General features: G+C 36.5%; 1 protein-coding gene across 4 annotated transcripts in view; it reads left to right on the forward strand.

Moving 5' to 3' along the window:
• The first annotated feature begins 3,864 nt into the window (after positions 1-3,864).
• Positions 3,865-16,459, forward strand: part of LOC129718169 (protein glass) — a 34,462-nt gene continuing 21,867 nt past the window's right edge. For 2 of the 4 annotated variants that reach the window (XR_008726819.1, XM_055668624.1), the window contains exons 1-2: positions 3,867-4,510; positions 15,380-15,546. Coding sequence is in view for 2 of the 4 variants with exons in the window: in XM_055668624.1 (XP_055524599.1) it covers positions 15,442-15,546 (105 nt within the window). In the remaining 2 variants the exon portion in view is untranslated. Of the gene's footprint in view, positions 4,511-15,379; positions 15,547-15,649; positions 15,897-16,459 lie in introns of those variants that run through there. The other 2 variants (XM_055668627.1, XM_055668628.1) reach the window with 2 other exon arrangements.

The following is a 16,459-nucleotide window of genomic DNA, read 5'->3' on the forward strand; positions in this document are numbered from 1 at the left end:
CAAAGAAAGAACGCATTCCCATACTAACCTCGATTTACATGTAAAAGCTCTAAGTGCATGTGCATTTAAAGCTGCTTGACTGTCAGAAATTTTTGCAAATCTGTATTTCCTTGTTAAACGAATATTCACACATTCAATTATAGCATCAAGTTTTGCTTGAAAAAGCGTTGGAGTACGTCCCATTTTACAATGGTCCACAAACCGAATTTAGTGGAAGATTTGGGTCTAGAGCTCTATAGCAATATTTTAGAAAAAAAAAACTTTCTTCTACAAAGTTGTTACATATGATAAAGCGCTTAAAGAAAAATTATCAAAAATCAGGATGATCAAAATTTTCGATGAAGTTAAGTATCTAATTTTTTTTTATCTTTGAAGATAGAAGAAAAAGTTGTTCTACAATGTTATGGCTCGGTTAATTTTAAGTAACTTTGCAAAAAAAAGTTTTTCTCTATCTTTGAAAACATCCGATTTATATAGAAAAAATTACATTTGCGCTCTAACTTTTCAATTTTTATTTTTATCTTGAAACTGTTTTTGAACGACTTTTAACACTTTTTAAGAGGAACAGTTTGCAATGCTGACATCGTGAATATCTCAATTCTACTCAAAGTTATTATTGTTTTTCTAAAAAAAAATATTCGTTTTTCTTTGGTTTGTCATTCTTTTTGGGGCAAACATAAAAAATATCTTCTGGTTTCAATTTAAAGGCACAATTCACTCTATAAATGGAGAAATTTTCGAAAATATATATGATGAATATATATATATATATATATATATATATATATATATATATATATATATATATATATATATATATATATATATATATATATATATATATATATATATATATATATATATATATATATATATATATATATATATATATATATATATATATATATATATATATATATATATATATATATATAAATAATATATGATGAAAAGTTATGAATTTTTAAAAATAAAATACCTATTTCGCAATTGGTCACGCAAAGTTCTTCAAAAGGTGCTCAAAATTGCAGGGATGGGTCTATGTTGAAAATAATCACCCGTATTGTTTCTTTGGGTCGTTAGAGGGACTAGCTCCGAAATAGGGTGACCATAAAAAACGGCGTTATTCGATGTATTTTATTTTCGAAAATTCATAGTTTTTGAACCAGTTGATCGATTTTCGATCTTTTAGGATAAAACTAAAGGTAATTACTTCTAGTTTTAAGAAAAAATACCAAAAAATAAACCTGTGTGCTTTTGTATGCACAATATATGAAAATATTGCAATTTTTGTCATGTTTCAAAATTAAAATTATTCTAATTTAAGAAATAACATATTTTCAAAAATTTCTCCATTTATAGAGTCAAATGTGCTCTTAAAATTGAAAACAAAAGATGTTTTTTATGTTTGCCCTAAAAACAATGAAAAACCAAAGAAAAACGCATATTTTTTATAAAAAACATTGTAAATAACATTGAGTAGAATTGAGATATTCACGATGTCAGCATTGCAAACTGTTTCTCTTAAAAAGCCCTAAAAGACGTTCAAAAACAGTTTCAAGATAAAAACTAAAATTAAAAAGTTAGAGCGCAAAATGTGTTTTTTCTATATAAATCGGATGTTTTCAAAGATAAAGAAAAACTTTTTTTACAAAGTCACATGAAATTAACGGAGCTATTCCATTGTAGAACAACTTTTTCTTCTATCTTCGAAGATAAAAAAGTTAGATACTTAACTTCATCGAAATTTTTGATCACCCTAATTTTTGTTCATTTTTCTATAAGCGCTTTATCACATGTAACAACTTTGCAGAAGAAAGTTTTTCTCTAAAATATTGCTTTAGAGCTCTAAACCCAAATTTCCCCCTAATTTTTGTTTCTGGACCCTTTGTGCATTGGTATAACTCTACTGATTTCAGGGCCAAACACCACGGCACCAGTTGTACGGGCGAAATGCTGGTTCTCCGGATGGCGATAAAAGTTGGAAGCAGGACCGATCGTGATATCACAGAGTCAAAAATTCGACACTATCTTGTTCCACTGAACAACGTGGTCACTCTCTGCTCTAATCTTTATTGATCGCGATAGAGAATTAGATGTATGGTGTGGTGTCTATAACGTACTTTATTCGAGTGAGGATGAAATATTCTTTCAATCTAGCTTACAGTAAAGAGAGCGAATAAATAATGAGTTTCTCTTTGTGTGGTGTGGAGTTGTGTAGAGTTACATTCGATGTTCCTTTTTAGAGTTATAGTCCTAATATAGCGTTAACACCAGTGTTTCCGCTCATTTCAGACCCATCAGTGTAAAACACATTGGAACCTTGACACAGACTCGGCTCTCATAACAACTTGGTTTAACTACTTTACCATGACAATAAAAAAGAACTAAAGAAGAAATATTCATCTGTTTTAATTTTATGGCAATAATTAAGTGTATCATTTTCACGGTGACACCCTGTACTTTTTAGCGGTTTACTTCGCCTTTATTCAGTATAATTTCCTTTGAGGTAGGACGAACGCTGCTGTCTGCGTTGCAGTGTGCAAATACACTTGCTGAGGCATTGCCAATAGGATTTAAGTCGGAATTACACGGTGACCTATCCATAATGGGAATATTATGTACCACCAGAAAATAAAATTAATCAAGTAGAACCCAATATGGTTTGCAGGTAGCAAACTAAACTTCATGAATCTAAGGGGTAACATATTACACATTTCTCAACCTAATGAATATTAAAATGATTTACCAAACATCATGTATATCATTGAAATGTTTATTAAGCATCCTAAACTTGATTTTCAATAAGTTCAATATGTTCTCAAATCATCAAATTTTGCACAGTTCATTTTTAAGACATTTTTTGCATTCTTGTCATTGCCACCCTAGCCTACAGCATCGGTATTTCTAGCGCAGGAAAAAGGCGAAAGTTTTTTATGGGATATAAATGTCAACACATCATAAATTCGAAACAATTTATACTTATCTTACTAAACTCACTAACCATTATTTTCAGAAAAACATTTTTTGGAAACACACCTCGAATGCAGTTTGAAGCTAAGTAAACAATGCAAACACGCACAACATCAGCCGTGCTGCCAGACTCTCCAGTAATCAGAAATTTGCAAAAAATCTGGTTGAAAAGTCATAACTTGAAAACTAAAAAAAAATCAATAAATAAACTGGCGATTTCGCCCAAGTTTTATGGTAATGGCTTGATTTAATGGCAATAAGTGTTCTACGCACGTCTGAATTCAGTTTTCTGGAAAATATTTTCCATCCATACATGTGGCACCTCGAACAATTTCGAAAATTAGTTGCTCTTGAGAAACCGTTCACAAAAATTTGAAATAAATACCCGGAAACCTTTTCAGGATTCATAACATGGAATTTCAAACCATATGTTAATCTAGAATGATACAAATCTAGGTAATTTCAACGCAGTTGTTGATATGATTCACATATTTTTGGTTTAAATCCTTTAATGCATTCCCATAAGATGGTACCTACTATGAAATCGAAAGAAGTAGTTTTTTCCATTATTTAATCAAAGACCTGGCGAATATGTCCGGAACAAAGCAGTCGACCAGCCTATCTGCTGGTGTCTTCATTTCTCTCCTGTATGCGCCTTCTGTTTAGTGTGTCTCGGAGGGATTGAGGTCGAACCAAAGAGAGGGTGCTTTTCCCGTACCACCATCCTTGCGGCTGTTTTCTGTCCCATCTCACACACCCCACCATCCGTTCCATCCATTTCGCCCGCTGTATGGTAAGCGCATATTCCTCTTGTGTGCGAGGTTTTTATGTAAAATGAGGAGGCTTGAAGTTCCCGGTGGGTATTGGATTGTCGGCGGTTGGTCGGTGTCAGACCGGACGGACATATTATGTCGCTGATAGTTTGTAAGTTTTGTTAGTTTGACTCAGTCCACAAAGTACCCTCAACCTATCAATATCGTGTCCCTTTCGGTTTTTTTTTCGCATCCTCGGTTTTCATGTCAGTCTTTCCATCGATCGAGTCAGTTAACGTTATAGCACAAGATAAGGCACACTCAAAGCACGGTACTTCGTCGTCATTCGTAACACTTCCTAAGTTCCGAGGTTCTCTGCGCCGTCTAATGCTGTCGCGCTGCACATGCGACGAATCACAGGTAGAGATTCGACTATTTAGGAGCATACCAACGGATATCTGAATGAATAGCGGCAGTTTACGTTCAATAAGTTTTGCGAAAAACGCGCAATAGCGATGTCAGCACATGGTGAGGTCCGAGATACCGTGCGGCCGAAGATTCTCAAGTGCAGTGAAAGTGTCATTAAAATGAAATACAAGTGCTACTCATTATGATGTTTCGGACGGATCAATCCGAATGTTTTAGTGGGGCTTGCCAACTTTTAGAGGCTTCTAGCGAATAAATATGTTTAACAAAGTTGTATGTGGATTGTGGCTATTTTTTTAGTTTTATTTGTGTAACTCAGTTTATTTAGTTAGCGCAAATCACTAACTTATACATACTGGGTAAGTGTGCTAGTTTTAATAAGAGTACTTATTAACCGTATGCCAGCAGATCTGGAATTTTTTTTTATGTATAGTTTTTTCCTTCTATCGACAACTATTTCAAAACTCAAGACGTATTTTTCTCTTCATTTTATTATGCGCATCATTCAATGCAACTCAAAAAAAATTCAATCGATTATATTGAAATTAAAATACAAGAACACCCTCAAATATGAACACCATTTTCACATATTTTTGTATACTTGCGATCGCAATACAGTGTTGGGTGACGCTAAACCTAAATTATTCAAGAGCTGTGGGACAATAACTTTAGGGAAACGTTGTCTTTATAATTCTAAAACGGTATCCTTGTTGAAAGTACAAAAAACTGTATGTAGGATTTTTGCATTTCTACGCAATAGTCGTATCGTAAGAGATGACAACATGAATTAAATCGAAAGAATCTTTGCGTGCGGATTCCACATTATAAAAAAGACAGTAGGTAAACTAATAATATGAAATCTGTTTCTGGTGGAAAAATGTTATCGTGCGCCTAAAGCCCAATAACGTTTTAAATTTTCATTCCGATGTTTACTAATTTTTATATAATAGTAAAATAATCGTTTTATCATCATACTTTCACTGACATATCGTTTCGATTCAAACTTCCAACAGTCTCAGACTTCGAAAACTCTGGAATAAACAGTGAATAGTAATAGCTAGTGTAATAAAAAAGTATGATTCTCAAATAGCACTTCGGTCATTGGAATGTGCCTAATCCAGTGATGTGAAACTTTTAACTGTAGGACCACTTCCAGGTAATCAGTAGGCGTTGAAAGAAGTTACAGTCAAAATTTAGACGTTTTTACCTTCTCTCTTGGAATTGTTTGGAATTTGAATCAAAACCGTCTTCTAAATCCTCCTTGTTTACACGTACATGTTTAAATCCATAACATGTTTAAATCCATATTGGACTTCATTGCAGCAACAATGAAATTACCCAGATTCTAAACCCTTAACATCAACGAAAAAAATCATTTTTCGTCGATTTTTTATTGCAAGAAGTTACATCATAGCTTAAGGATGAGCCAACCCAAATGGTCTGTTCATGTTTGAGTGAAATGGTGATAATTGCAAAAAAATCTTTAGATCACAATTCAGAACTCAAAACTCACTAAGAATAAAGAAGTCATTGACATAGTAAATTTCACCCAATCACGGTAGGAGCAGGCGTTTGCAAGATTATAAACTGACCTCTTTTCCCTTATAGTGAATTTGTTTATTCCCAGTGCCCACCTAGTCTTGATCTAGGAGCCAACCCAATTGTGTCAAAATGTTTCTTCATTCGCTTGGCTTCGACCCAGTGTTGAATGACAAGTTGCGTACCGTAAGTTTTATCAATTTTATTTTATACACTTAATTTATTTCTGCAAACTCAACAACAGCTGATCGAGCTCGGAAAATTTCTTGCAAATATCGATCTATCGTGAGCCACCAAGTGTTGACATTCCGTTTGCCGAAAGCTTGTAAAATATTTTGCTGAATTTGTCAGTTGTTGCGTTCTCGACAATGCAATTGGGAAAGAGATTTTTTTAATTGGGGTTTCGGCTCTATTACTGTCAGGTTTGTCCAATTATCGTCCGGGGGGTTAATGAAGTCATAGAGAACTAATAGAAGAGAACTATAGAGGACTAATGCAGAAAGGTGCTCTGTTTTAGGAAGAACCAGCACGCAAGAAATTAACGCTCTAGGCTAGGGTTTGCAATCCCGGGAACGATTTCCCGGGATTTCAGGATTCAGTTTTCAGTTTTCAGTTGTTTCCTTCCGGCTTGCCGTTTCACCCCATTTGGCACACTTGGCTTATACATGACATTAAAGCTCTTGAGTTGCTCTACAAAACGCTATATTCAGATTTTTTACCTAGCGATGTTAAGAAGAGTAGCATGACCCTGAAAATTGACACTTTTTAAAAGGAAAATGCATTTTTTTCGTCATGTTACCTCTTTTCCATATATTGTGACCATGCGTTTTGAAGTACTCTTAGTGTAGAATAATACCACATTTTTTTAGAAAAATCCATCAAGTCTAGCAGGAGTTATCCCAAGTAACAATTTAAGTCGTATTGTATTCTTTTAGCGGTTTTCATGACCAATTTTGCAAAATTGCTGTTAAAACTAGAAATACTATCAGAACCTCCTGATAACCGCTATAAGTTTGCTTTACAGCCAGGTGGCCCACCCTTGCCAAGCTTATTGAATCAATTATAAGAATGGCAATAAAACTACTTTGAAACCACATGGAAAGAATACCGCATACGTAAGCAGCTGGCATTACCTCTTTAAGAGCGCAATAAGTTTGGTTGCATTATTGCGCTCTGCTACTTGCCACAATAAATCCGATCAACTTTTCATTGCTTGACAGCAACCGTAATAAGTTGATTTGTTGTGCCGTTCCTGCACACACCAGAACATCACGCCACTTTTTTAAATAAGGAAATCTCTCGTCGCGGGAGAAATGTTTCACCTGTGTTGATTATCATCGTGCAATCGATTTTATTTGATGGTGATATTGTAGAAAGATAAGGATTAAGGAGGGGTTTTTGGTAGGTTTTGTAGCTCTCAAGCATATGCGCATTAAATTTTGTCGTGCATTTTGAGATCATAGGCGCTTAAAATTTATGCGCCATCAAAATAGTATGGGCTTACAAAAATGATCTCATTGTTAGCAAAAATGAATTGGATTGTTTCAGCTCAGTTTTTCAGAAAAAAAAATCTAGCCGTGTTCTTCAATACAAAGGTTGGATGCCTGCATTATTAGAGAAAAATATGGTAAATCCCTGGGGACTAGACAACTTTATTTTTATGAAAAATCTGACATCACACCGACGATAATGAGGAATCAACAAACTTTGATATAAATAGAGAGGTGCACGAAAAATGCAACGATACATACTTAGTTTAATTGAATATTGAATATATTTCGAAATATATCAATAGTGTCTTGCCCCTACCTTATTTTTAAGGACGCATAATTTAACGACATATGAAATTATTTTCAACCAAAACAAGACAAACTGGCGATAAAATTAAAAAAAAAAACTACCGAAAAGTACTAAGTTTGCTGTGTTACTTTATAAGATTTTTGGAGTTCTACGTCATCAATGTTTACAAATGCGCTGCAAGATGCTTTAAAGCATTTTACACACATCTTACGGAGACTGCGACAGAATTCTGCATCACACTAAACCAACTCAGCCGCTTTTGTCTCACCTGTATGTATATCATTGCCTGCATATATTTGTTTATAAGTTTGACAGGTTAAAACTGGGCATTTGAATGACCGCAATAAAACTGGTTTCTATGTTATATGACAGCAAGCTGGAGTGGTTTTATGGGGCAATAGATAGTAATAATAAAACCAATAATAAAGCAAAATCGCATTGACTCTTGCCGGTTTTATTGGAAGTTTTATTAGAGTTTTATTGACAGCTATCAGTGTTCATTACGACTTGCTATTTTTGGCAACGGGTTTAACCGCCATAAAATCGTTGGTAATATTCATTGCTGTGATAAAACCGTTAGAAAACCAAGTAGCTATAGAATTGTTACTTGGGTATTGCACTTTTTAGTTTTCGGACTTTTTGGTTTTGGACTTTTTGGACGTTTTTGGACATATCATTTTCAAAGGCCATTTTACCCCACTTAACCTCAATGAAAAAAATATTTTTCATTCCCGGCTCCCGGGAAATTTCCGGGAAATGAGATTTTTTATTCCCGTTTCCCGGGAAATCAATTCTCGGAAACATTGGAAAACTTACTCTAGGCCATCATTCACCCCCCTGACGATAATAGATAAAACCTTACGATAATAGAGCCGATACCCTATATTTACACTACTACCTATACTATACCTATACTACACTCAGAATATTTTTCACGTTATAATAACCGGAAAAGTTACGTGAATATTTTCCACTGTCGTTTTCAAGTAAATTCTACGTGATTGTCGTTTGAGGTCATCATGAAGTGCTGAGATGAGTTAGTCAACATTGCGTCTTGGTAAGAGATCTCGCACCTCTGACTTGTGAAATCTAGTTGCCAAATTCGCGGTTTTTTTTCATCGCTTATCTCTCTCTCTCTCTCTCTCTCTGTTTCTCTTTCTTTCTCTCTCTCTCTCTCTCTCTCTCTCTCTCTCTCTCTGAGTAGTTCTATTTGAAGCTTAATCAGCAGTCATATGCGTTTCATGTGAGTTTCAAGTAGAATTTATTTATTGCTAAAGTGAAAAGCATTTGAGTATCTATCACGTATCATCTATAGCTATCACGTTTTATTCAAGGTATAACTTTCAATCATTTTTCTGGTTTTGAAGAGATAGGAAATGGTTTTCAGAAATTATCGAAACATGTTGCGTAACAAATTGCCCGGTATGCAGATTCTTTATTTCGTTAATGAATAAAACGACATAAAAACTAATAAATATTACAACATTCACCGACGATAGTTACTGTCCGCTGCAGCTGTTTTTGCTCAAGTAACTTCTCCACCTCTGAACTGAAGCTGTGTGGAACCCGTAAGCTAAATTCTCGATATTATTTAGATTTTCCGAAAATTCATATATATCCTGTTTGACGTTGTCAAATTCACGTAGATGGTACGTGATAAACCATGGTATGCATGTTAGGGTGGGGCAAAGTGATCGATTTTCCAGAACCAAGTTTTTTTGGTTCTTTTTGAGGCCCCAAACAACCCTAAACTTATCGGAAGTCGATTGGTTTTGTCTCTGCTTGGCGCATTGCATTTCAATTTTATATGATAAAACCTATTTTTTTGCATTGCCCTCTCTAGAGAGCTCAATAACACTCTTACATTACACTACATAATGTTAAAGTATCCCAGCTGGTCTCGAGGTACGATGCTGACCTAGCAAGCCATTCGTCGTAGGTTCGAGTCTCGGCTCGGGAGAGACTGTTAGTGTAAGTAGGATTGTAGCGCTAGCCCCGCAATTGTCCTGTACACTTAACAGTTGGCTGCGAAGTCTGTGTATAATAAACAGAAGGTCGAGTTCCGATACGGAATGTAGCACCCAAGGCTTTGCTTTTTTTTAATGTTGAAGTATAATGTTTTAGATGCCTAACAACTTTGCAGAAGACATTGAAGAGCTAGGATGTCCCTAAGAAAAGCTATAGCTGTTTAAAGTTAAGTTTATTGATTTAAATGCAGAAAATCTTGTTTTCTGCCAACATTACCAATGTACCGGCGTCAGTAGGATTCCAATCAGAAGTAACCTGTCGTAACGAGTTTATACACTCAGATGGATCAAGCAAACAAATTCGGTCAATATTCCAGGCATAGGTAGAATCCGCAACGTGTTTCAAAGGTTACTTCTGATGGAAATCTGACTGACGCCGGTACACTGGCAGTGTTGGCAGAAAACATGATTTTCAACATAAATTTCGACATAATCAACTTTGAACAGCTCTAGTATTTTTTTGGGACATCCTAGCTCTTTAGTGTCTTCGGCCAAGTTGTTGGGCATCAAAAAACCTACCATTTGGAATTACGAAACCTATGGTTTGAACCTCTTTAGAATGGAAAATGCAAAAAAGTTGTGTTTTTTTTTCATACAAATCTCCATATGAATTTGAAATGCAATGCGCCAAGCGAAGAGAAAACCAACCGATTTTCGATAAATTAAGGATTGTTTGGGGACCCAAATAGAACAAAAAAAAACTTGGTTCTGGCTTTCTGCTATCAAGTTTCGTTTCTTTCATTTAACGATTCCCCACCCTAATGCATGTGGTTCTCACGTAAATGTTATGTTTATCACATGAATCATGCAAAATGACAGAAAATGAACAAGCATTGGAACTTTCACGTAACAGTAACATGAAAAATATTTTGAGTGTAACGTTTGCGGCAAAACAAATGGACAAAAATTGCCGATTTTTCATGGGCTTACCATTAATCACACTGACGAAACTACTCATGCATTATCAATCATAGTAACCTATGAGTTAGTAAAAAAAATTTGACAGCTCTATCAGTCAAACTAGGGAGCCCATAGGATAGAGAGAAGACATAGAGCTCACCCTTAAGGCAACTGTCAACATCAAAACGGATAGCGGTAATGCAAAATTATACAGCTCGCCCGTTTCGATGTTGACAGTTGCCTTAACGGTGAGTGTCTTAGCGTCTCTCTGTTGTATAGGCTGACTAAGTCAAACTATAACTGTGATGGCGAAAAAAGTGAAGCTACTCCATTCAGAAGTGTGCGCGTTCAAAGAACGGTACCCCGCCGCGTCAAAAACGGACATCGTGCGGCACTTTGTGGACGCCGGGTATGCCCGTTCCGGCATCTACAACATCTTGACACTATTGGACAACAATCAGAGCATCGAATGAAAGCCCGGTTCCGGACGGACAACGACCCTGAGTGACAAGAAGCTTCAAAGGATGCTGGAGAGGAAGACCAAGGGAAAAGTGGCTAAATCGCTGCGTGTACTTGGCCGGGAGGTTGGTGCATGCGGTAAAACAGTGAAAAAGTATCTGGAGAACATGGACAAATGTGTCAGGAAGCGGCAGTCCCGTCCACTGGTCTCGGAGCTGCAGGCCGCAGCGGTTGAAAAGATGGTCAAGTCGATTTTCCCGGCGAATCGCGACGTGTCAGTGGTCATGGACGATGAGACCTATCTCACCCTGGATGGCAACGACTGTGCAGGGCACGTCGTATTTTACCTCCCCACAAAGAAAGTGAGCACCGAGGTGAAATTTATTTCACAGACCAAGTTCCCCAAGAAGATGCGGCTGTGGCTGATAATCAGCGAGAAAGGGATGTCAAAAAGGCTCTTCTTTCGCTCCGGGCTGGCCGTGAACGGGGAAATTTATAGTACGAAGTGCCTGCCAGAAGTTACGTCGTTCATCAAGAAATACCAGAAGGGCGAAGACACGGTTTTCTGGCCAGGTTTGACGTCGGCCCACTACTCGAAGCGATTGTTGGAGAAGATGGAGCGCCTGAATATCGATGTGGTACCGAAATCGGCCCCCAAGCTGCGTCCCATCGAGAACTTCTGGGCAAACCTGAAGCGCAAGATCTATTCCAACAATTTTGTCGCGAAAACGGAGGAGGAATTGATAAAAAACGAAGAAATAGCTTAAAAACATGCCTACACGCTTTGAATTTGATTTTTAAAAGTGTACGAAGTCAGCGTTTTTTTAGTGTTTTTCTTGAAAAAAAATTGCAATGTTACTGAATTTGCTGGAGCTCCAACGGTAGCTTGAATCTTGATGACGCCTAGGGAAAACTTGTTTGTGAAATAGCGGAAAGCAAATCCTAATTTAATGAGTTATGAAACAATTGAACTAATTTGTCTCACCGGAACATGGTTCCGATGATCCGGATTTACAGGAACCAGATGTACAGGATTTACAGGAACCAGATCCGGATTTACAGGAACCAGATGTAGTAGTATGAGGTAAAAAATTCGAAGATTCCCTCTTCCCTCCTTTTTCAACACCCTGCTATAAACAGCCTGATGATTGATATTTTTTAAAGCAATAAAGTCTGAAAAGGTACCCTGCCGAGTACATAACGGTTAACGGCAGTGTCAAGTTACTTATGTTTTGAAGCTTGACAATTGACTACCAGAAGCCTATTTTTTTAAGGACCAGAAGCCTATTTCAAACTCGTCTAATACCATTCACAAGAAAAACCAACGAGTAATCATAACCCATGACATAATAAATCGTCAACTCATAGTCATTTCTACAAACCCAATAATAAATTATGGAACTGCAACATGAAAACTCTCTCTCTCTGAACATGCTATAATTTTATTGAGAATAAACAAGAAAATGGAAGTGAAGGTAGACAAAAGAGCGTCCATTTCCCGACGGTTTCCAGCTTCACATAAATGGAAATTTAATTAACCGAAATGCAAAGAAAAGAAACAAATGGCGATTTATTTCATTTAGACTTTATTTTTGTCTCATAGTAAAAACTGAGGAAAAGATTGCAATTCATATAAAAGCATTGAGAAAAAACATCCGAAAAATTGGTGGATACAAGAACGTCAGAGTGTTAAGACTCTCTTTGGTTAGAGATGAGCGTCTCTCACTGCATAAGTTGGCCGAGTCTAAAAAGCTCGCATGTGAAGCTCGGTTTTAGAAACATTAGGTTCTGTAACAACTTTTGGAGTTCGTTAGTCACCTAACCTGTAAGTTGGTTCAGCGTTACCGCCTTACGCAGAATTTTCACGCGGTTTGCTGATTTACACAACATTGCACAAAATTGTACACTATTTTTTAAGGGTCTGTAATACTTTGCAGAATATATTTCCCGGGCTTTTATAAACAATTACCCGGTACCTCTCGGGTAGAACTTTCCTTTTTATTTTCTCAATAAGAGAATAATGTTTCTATGTTTTTTTTTTTGGCTGGCATGATGCATTTTCTTAAATTTTGAAACCGATGTAAAATTTTTCTCATATAGGGCATCGGTTCTATTAATATCAGGTTTGTCAAATTATCGTTCGAAGGGTCAATGAAGTCATAGAGAACCAATCTTTAAACGACCATGCAACAAGCCGCTTGAAAAAGCTTCTGTTAGAGAAACGTTTTCTCCTCGAGAATGTCCACTTTGGTTTATTCAGGAAAGTTTATCTAAAAAAATACGATGAAAGGAATCTGAGATGACCGATTTATTTCAATACCACTTTTTGTTCAGAAAAAAATATATTTTTTCCAAATTTTTTTCTAACATTTTTGATGTTTAGACACGTTCCTAGAAACTATTTCTTAACAACTTTTCTCTAACATTACCGAACGATTATGATCTCAGATACAAAAAACGTGGAACCGTGACAAACATGAAAAAGTTTTTGTTTAAGAAACTTTTTACTTAAGAGTATTCACTCTGTTTTATTCAAAATTCAATTGAAAAAAATGCAAGGTTGCTGTAGTAAAGCCTACACATCCACAAAGTTCATTGAATTCTGAGAGTGTACCACCAACATCTGGTATACTTTCGTTAATTTGAAGACATTTTCTGTGTAGTGTCTCCCCACTGTGCATGGGATTAGATCATAAACAACTATCTGATTTCTCTTTGTCACTTACATCGTAAATCGCAATATCGTATCTTCTTTCCAGTATCACACACTTCAAAATGATTCTCAAGCTCGGCAATGCATGTTACCGAGCTATCAACACAGACAAACAGACGTACCACTCCATACGAAATACTAAGAAAATTGTGGTTCCGACTAACTTGTGTGACACCTACTGGACATATTCCGCAAAAGATAAACTTTCAGTCTTTCTGCTGTTCTGGCAGCACGGTGCGCAATAACTGTCAACTGTGTTCAACAGAAAAAAAGCACATCATATTGAATATTTACCGATTCTTTGAATTTTTTTTTGTTTCAGAATTTTAAATGAAATTCCCTGAGAATTCCAGGTTACTAAACCAGTGCCAAACATTATTTTTCGGTCAACGGCGCAGAGAATGAAAGTCAAAAATTCCAAGTGAGCCGTCATATCGAGGTTCAACGTGTAAACAAACTCATGCATGTTTCTTTTAGTACAGGAAAAAGTGCTGCAATCAGGAGGAATTTTATGAAACGCAATTATGGTTTTAACGAAAAATGTCATGTTCATATAATGAGTGATGTATTGAAAATTAAAAATTTGTATGTATGTGGTTAGAACAAGCTTTAAAATTAATTGTTATATTCTTACAAAGTTTCGAAATTACATTACACTTTCCAATGCGTACGAAAAGTCATGTGAAATTAAATCTGGTTTCCAGAATTGTTTGAAATAGAACATTACCAAAGGGTTGCCATATTCACTGCTTTATTCCTTGCGTATCTCAATCTCAATATATAACACAGCCTCTAGTAAAGAGAATTTACACGTAAATATAACCAAGCAAACAAAGAACACATTTTCCTTTATCACCCTCTTATTTGTTTAAACAACGCTCAACTTGAAAAGATAAGCGGTTTTGAAAAGTTTGAAAGCCTTACAGATTCTTTGTAGTGCATTAAACTGTATAGAACATTGCACGATAACGTCACCAGCGGGATTTTAACAGTTCATGAATACTTTTCGGAATTGACTTACTACAATAAAAATGAAGTCAGTGTTAATTAATTAGCTTCAAATGCGAGTTCTGATTCTAAAAAAAACCGTTTATAAACATTGTAAACATACCTTCCTGAACTGACAAAAAAGTGAGGTTAGGTTAATCCGTGCAATGATCTATTCTTTATGAAAACAAAACTAACTAACTACCGGGTACGTTTTCATTCCATCAAACTTTTTCTAAAAACAATCGCAACCAAGTGCACTCGAAAACGGGGCGTTTCCCAAATGTTCGCTTGCATTCAGCTTCCCCATTTTCTGAGGTGAACCTCGTCGCTTATGCTGATTGCAAATGCAGGCACGTGATTGGTCGCGCCGCGCAGCAGAAACGGTAATCGGCAGTGCCGCCGCTCTCCTCTAGCGAACGATTGGTCTGGGCTGGACTGGAAGAAGAAGAATGGAAACCACACCAGCCGCCGCCGAACCATGTCTGCAGTCCAAAACACGGAGGAGGAATGGATGGTTGGAATACAAATTCAAATCGATGTGTTGGTTATGTATGTACAACTTTGCTATGCTACAGCGCTGCCTGTAGGAACGTATTCCGAGATATGAGAGCATAAAAGTGGAACCCATGCGGGCGAAAATCCCAGCGGAAGCAAATGGCAACCATGGGGAAACAATAACAATACCCTCATTTCCGTTAAATTATTTTTCTAATTTGCAATGCAAATTAATTATGCACTTTTGAACTGTCAAACGTCAAATTAGCGATTCTAAAATGCAGCCATTTTCGACCTTTTTTCAGATCATATTAGCATCAACAACTGCAACCATAACTACGGTAACGAGCCTCTGGAAGGAGGAGCTATGTATATATCATGCGAGAGCGCCGGTAGTACAACTTCCATGGAGCCGGAAACGGGATACGTCCCGAACAATCCCCTGTTTGGAGTGCCCCTCGACAGTCCGCAGGTGAGTGAGATTTCGCGGTGGTATATTTGGTGAGAACGCTGAACATCATCCGTCCCTCCGCTAGCTAAGTGGACCGAAATATCATCCAAAAGAATTTAGTCTTAGCTTTCATCCCGTACGGTTCAGTGTTCTCAGTGGTTCTCTCCAGGACGCTTCTCGAGTGACAGTGAAAGTGAAACTGATAGTTTGGTGATAGGGAAAAAGAAGCCTTTTGCTCAGTGAAAGCCGCCCATGAGGATTAAGCAAGTGTGTTCCGAGTACATATTGGATTAAATCGAAAGTTGTTTAGAGATCGATTCGCAAGTGACAGCTGAACTTGACGCTAGTGCCATAGAGATTAAAGTTCTGAGGTGATTATTCATCTAAAGTTGCACCTCTCAACGAAGTAGAAATTGAAGGCGTTATCACATTAACAGTGACAGTTTTCAAACTTCTACTATCCTTCATGTGAAAAATTCTCATTTTAGGCAAGGATTTTTGAAATCAATGTTATTCTGTGTTAGGGTTGAAAACAGCGACCGTAGACAGTGTATTTGTAAACATTAAAAAAAAATCATCATCGTTCCATGAAATTACCATAGGGAGGGTTCAGAGGGACCATGAAGAAACTTAGGGACCGAGACGAAAAAAAAACAAACATAACAATGAGCTCAATAGTGACAGTTCTATCTTCTGGCAAAGTCATGGTATCGATTTATTGTGATGCGCGTGAGAAAAAAGCTATCTTTAAAAAAGAAAAATAATCGACGGGTAACATTATGCTTATGGAGCGTTTAAATAATAAAATCATAAGCGAAAAACATAAAACTGTGTTCATAAAAACACAAAATATTGCGAGAAGGGTCGACTTTTTTGTTATTTCTAAAACGATTACAAATATACTAATGAAAGCTAAATAGGTAGCAAAATTTAA

Source organism: Wyeomyia smithii, chromosome 1, assembly GCF_029784165.1.
Source record: "Wyeomyia smithii strain HCP4-BCI-WySm-NY-G18 chromosome 1, ASM2978416v1, whole genome shotgun sequence".
Taxonomy (NCBI): domain Eukaryota; kingdom Metazoa; phylum Arthropoda; class Insecta; order Diptera; family Culicidae; genus Wyeomyia; species Wyeomyia smithii.